Consider the following 4,916-nt stretch of genomic DNA (forward strand, 5'->3'; position numbering starts at 1 on the left):
AAAAAAAAAAAAAAAAAAAAAAAAAAAAAAAAAAAAAAAAAAAAAAAAAAAAAAAAAAAAAAAAAAAAAAAAAAAAAAAACGCCACATCTGGCAGAGGAAAAGACAGGGGGAGACGAACGGCAAAACGTTGTCGCATTACAAAATTAAAAATAAAAAGAAAGGGGCAAAACGGTAAATGCACCTCACAACAGATTCTTATAAAAATCTCGTGAAACATAGGATTTGGTATTGGCCAATCCCCAGTCCCGGGATAATTTCCGGTGTGTGAAATTCCAAAACTAGACATCATAAACATCGTTAATTACAATTATACGCCACTGTTGAGTCACGCGCCTACGATAAAATAATAATAATAATAATTCGAGGGGAGTAATAATATAACGTTACCTGATGGGAACGGGTGACAGTGACAATAGCGAACTGATTTAACGCACGTGGACCAAACAATTGAATGGCACCTGCCATTCCGACACCGAGAGGGTGATTTTAGCAGGCATTGAAGTTGGACCGGTCCAAAGGAGGCAACAGTAATCTTGTAATTAAGAATTAAGAAAAGTAATTAAAAAGCAATTAGGAATAATTAAGGGATTGGATAATCTGTCTGTAAGGATATTAGCATAAGATAGACAAATTATATACAATATGATTATATTGCATAGCCTTTCAAACACTTTTTTTAATTTACCCTAACGTAAAAATAATACTTTTTTAGACGTCAAATTATACGAGATATATACGATATTTTTTAAAAAAAATTAAAATTTTATTAGATATTAAACAAAAACAGCCTATGCAATAATTCCTCATAAAAAAAAATTATATAAATGCATTTTCTATAAAAAATAATTACAAAAAATAAAACATGCATTAATTGTGTCAATGATTGCAACTACTTTGTTTTTTTAACTTATTGAAGCAATCATTAATGGTTGAATTAATAATAATAACAATAATGATAATAAACACTCTTTAATGTTAATGTGAAGTTTATATTATTTTTGCTGAAGTTGTTATTTCTGCCAGGTTGAACAGAGAATTATTGTGTTATATTCACCGTTAGTTAGATTTCAAAAGAGTAGAGAATATCCATCAATGGATAGTTTTTAACTGTAATCTCAACCTCGATCCTATGGAGGTCAAATAAGTAAATCAAGAATAAAGCTCGATTTTACCGAGCATTTCGTAGATAAGATGCTAATTATCAATCCAAATTTAACTTCTCTCTTTGCTTACTCCCACAAACTTACCGTATTAATGTATAGTGAGATCCCACATTGGTTGGAAGGGAATGAAACATTCCTCACAAGGGTGTGAAAATCTCTTCTTAGCATACGTGTTTTAAAAACCTTGAATGGGAAAACCCAAAGAAACAATATATGCCAGTAGTGGGTTTCAAATGTTACAAATGGTATTAGAACAAGACACCAAGGAATGTGCTAGCAAGGATGCTGGGTCTCTAAAGGAGGTGGAAACAATATTTGTTAGTGGTAGGCTTGAGCTGTTACAAATGGTATCAGAGCCAGAGACCAGGGGGTGTGCTAGCAAGGACGCTAGGTCCCCAAGGGAAGTGGAAACAATACCAACTAACGGTGGACTTTAGCTGTTACAAATGGTATCAGAGCCAGACACCAGGGGGTGTGCTAGCAAGGATGCTGGATCTCCAAGGGAAGTGGATTGTGAGATTCCACATTGGTTAGGAAGGGGAACGAAGCATTTCTCATAAGGGCGTGGAAACCTCTCCCTAACATACGCGTTTCAAAAATCTTGAGAGGAAGTCTGAAAGAGAAAGCCCAAAGAAAACAATATCTGCTAGCGGGGGACTTGGTTAGGCATAATCAACCAACCAAAACTACTCTAAATTCCTTTGTAATGATGTAGTTTAAGAGAGTCTTCATAAAAAGAAATCACTGTTCTAAACCATATATTTTCCAATGACATTCTAAGCTACAAGGTCACAACACAATACAAGAGTCCTTTCCAGATGAACATGAATGAACTACATACAGGACAGCATGTACAAAATTCCAAGAACAATATGAAAGTATGCGGATTACTACCTCTTAATTCTGCATCATATCCTTCTTAGTAGAGTTCAAAGCACAATCTTAAGTCATACACTAATGGATTGCAAAGGAAAATGAACAAAAACATTCTACTTTTCCCATGCAAGCACTACAAATATTGGAAGGAAAAATCACTACATTACCTTATCCTGAATTTGATTCCGTTCTGGTTGTTGCTTGTGGTCTCGGCTTTCGTTGTTCAGGAGAAGGGCCATCCCGTTTTCTTTCATATCTCCTACTTTCATATTTGGTTTCTCTTCGTTTCTTGGGTTCATAAACAGGATACTTGGATGGAATTATCTCCCCATTTATATACTTGTCACCTAAAAGTTAACAACATGAAACTAAGTTAATCTATAAACGTTTCTTTTTTTTTTTAATTGTACATTCAATTAATTTCAATCAAATAAGTCGTATCTTGTTCAGACCGATAAATAGAACTGAGGTTAGAATTAAAACTGCTAGTAGAAAACCCCAACACAACCGGAAATGTTTCAAAAAAGGTTGCCATACGGCGTACAAGGAGAGAGGATATAAACCAAACCTCCATAATCTTTGTTCTTGACATCTATATAAGAATCTGGCAACACCCAAAGAACTCCAGGTAGTCCTGCAATGGAGAGGTTCAAATAGCATCTCTCAGCAAAGCTGTTAGAACAGGGCTTCCAAGAAAAATTCATAAACTAACACTTACCCTTAAATTTCTCGGATGTTTCTTCGGACACTGTGCATTGGAATCCAGTGTAGGTGGTGGTGCTGAAAGCATACATGTTTTTCTTGGCTTCTTCCATGCTGTTTCCAAGAAAATTTTCACATGAGAGATCAAAATATCCTTGACCAACCAGTTGTTAAAATCCCAGAACGTTCATATCTCTAAGTTCTTCAGAGTCACTGAACGCTAATAAAGTAAAGATTTAAGGATTACAAGTTCAATTCATGAAATTTTGAATTATAACTATAATAGATCCTAAGGTTCGAGGTTTGTGTCTATTGAACGATCAAAAGTGTAATAATTACCTAAAACTTCAATTTTGTGGCTAATAAATCTATGACAAGTTCAAAAATTTTAAAAACTAATTGATTTATTAGGGGTGTAAATCTGAATTCTATATTTAAAAGGAAACCTAATTTTATGTAAGATCCCACGTCGGGAGGAGAACGAAACATTGTTTATAAGGGTGTGGATTTCTCTAACAGCGAGGGGAAGCCCGAAAGGGAAAGCCCAAAGATGACAATATCTACTAGTGGTGGGCTTGGGCTATTACAATGGTATTAGAGCTAGACACCTGGCGATGTGCCAACCAAGAGGCTGTGTCTCGAAGGGGGTGGACACGAGGCGGTGTGCCAGCAAGGATGTTGGGCCCCGAAGGAGGGTGGATTGGGGAGTCCCACATCGATTGGAGAAGATAACGAATGCCAACGAGAACGCTAGGTCCTGAAGAGGGTGGATATTGAGATCCCACGTCGGTTAGGTAGGAGAACAAAACATTAACTTATAAAGGTGTTGAAACTTTTTCCTAGCAAATACATTTTAAAAACCTTGAGGTGAAGTCCCCTCAAGGAAAAACCAAAAAAGGACAATATCGGCTAGCGGTAGGCTTGAGCGGTTAAGAACCAAAGGCCCAAGGTCTTTCTAACCTTTAATTTTGTGATGCCCTGCATAATATTGAGTGTAGGTTCAAGATGCATTTGGTGATTTCTCAAACATATATCAACTTGTGTAAAATTACCGCCCCATTGTTCAAATCTCTTATAATTTCCAATCATTTTGCCAATCTGAGCAAGGTACCAATCATTTCTCTTATTATAGGAGCTGCTCTACAAGTAAAAGAAGCAAAGAAGAGCCCCGGGAACAAAGAAACAGACAGCACAAAAATCTCTCGAGCAAACTGATAGTTGATTGTTCTTAATTCCATTTCAAAAATAAAATTCCAAACCCCGCCAAACTCCCACCTGTTACCTAATGCATATTTACCACAACACAAGACGCTCTCATATCGATTAATATATCAATTTCCAAACACTTCAGCCGAGAGACACACAAAAACATACTGTAGCAGAGATTCTTTAATCCTCAACACAAATGGAATCCTCATACTAACATTTGAAACGAAAACGAACATATGCATATAGAGAGAGCAAAAGCGAGAGAGATTGAGAGAGAACCTTCCCAAAACAGTAGCAAGAGTGTTGAGATAGGTATCAATCATCTGTTCCCTCGTTGGAGCAGGATCTTTGGGAAACTCCATGACAATAAGCCAATGATTATAATCACAACCAGGCAACATAAACGTCTCCCTTTCCTCATTGCTACTGCTCCTCTTCGACGAGTAATCGCTATCCAAACCGGCTCGAACCAAAACCCCCGATTGAGAGCCAGAACGAAGGCGAACATTCGAAATCCGACTCACTGATTTGAGCTGAAGAAAGCGACCGAGTTCATGGCGTGGTAAGAGCGAAGGCTTCTGAAATGGAATTAGAGAGTGAGGAGAAAAGGAGAGATTGACAGCCATTAGCATTACAGAGAGACGAAGCGGATACCGAAAATTTCGAGGAAGAAGATGAGGTTTTCGGAAGGGGATAGCGCTTTCACGCTTTGGAAGAGATATTTTTGAAATATTTTGGGCCGTGGATGGTCTCGGCCCATTAACTAACATGTCTGATCCAATATTCAAGCCCAATATGTTATGGGCCAAGGTGAAAATCAAGCCCAATATTCAAGCCCAATATGTTATATTTTACAATAAAGTCAATGTCCAATGATGTTAGAAGGAAACCTGAAAACCAAGGGAACTAAACCCTAGTTAACTCTTAACCTCCAACTAAACTCTCGATTAACTAACCCGCTCATA

The 4,916-nt window shown here is 37.1% G+C and overlaps 1 protein-coding gene across 4 annotated transcripts in view; it reads right to left on the reverse strand.

The window, feature by feature from the left end:
- The window catches only part of LOC111443624 (multiple organellar RNA editing factor 9, chloroplastic-like), a 6,102-nt gene extending 1,466 nt beyond the window's left edge, over positions 1-4,636 (reverse strand). The window contains exons 1-6 of one of the 4 annotated variants that reach the window (XR_002710533.1): positions 4,231-4,636; positions 2,759-2,856; positions 2,609-2,674; positions 2,208-2,387; positions 389-459; positions 167-279 (exon numbers count right to left, since the gene is read on the reverse strand). Coding sequence is in view for 2 of the 4 variants with exons in the window: in XM_023081531.1 (XP_022937299.1) it covers positions 2,209-2,387; positions 2,609-2,674; positions 2,759-2,856; positions 4,231-4,583 (696 nt within the window). In the remaining 2 variants the exon portion in view is untranslated. Of the gene's footprint in view, positions 1-166; positions 534-2,207; positions 2,388-2,608; positions 2,675-2,758; positions 2,857-4,230 lie in introns of those variants that run through there. The other 3 variants (XR_002710532.1, XM_023081531.1, XM_023081532.1) reach the window with 3 other exon arrangements.
- Positions 4,637-4,916: the final 280 nt, after the last annotated feature.

Source organism: Cucurbita moschata, unplaced genomic scaffold (assembly GCF_002738365.1).
Source record: "Cucurbita moschata cultivar Rifu unplaced genomic scaffold, Cmos_1.0 Cmo_Scf00005, whole genome shotgun sequence".
Lineage (NCBI taxonomy): Eukaryota > Viridiplantae > Streptophyta > Magnoliopsida > Cucurbitales > Cucurbitaceae > Cucurbita > Cucurbita moschata.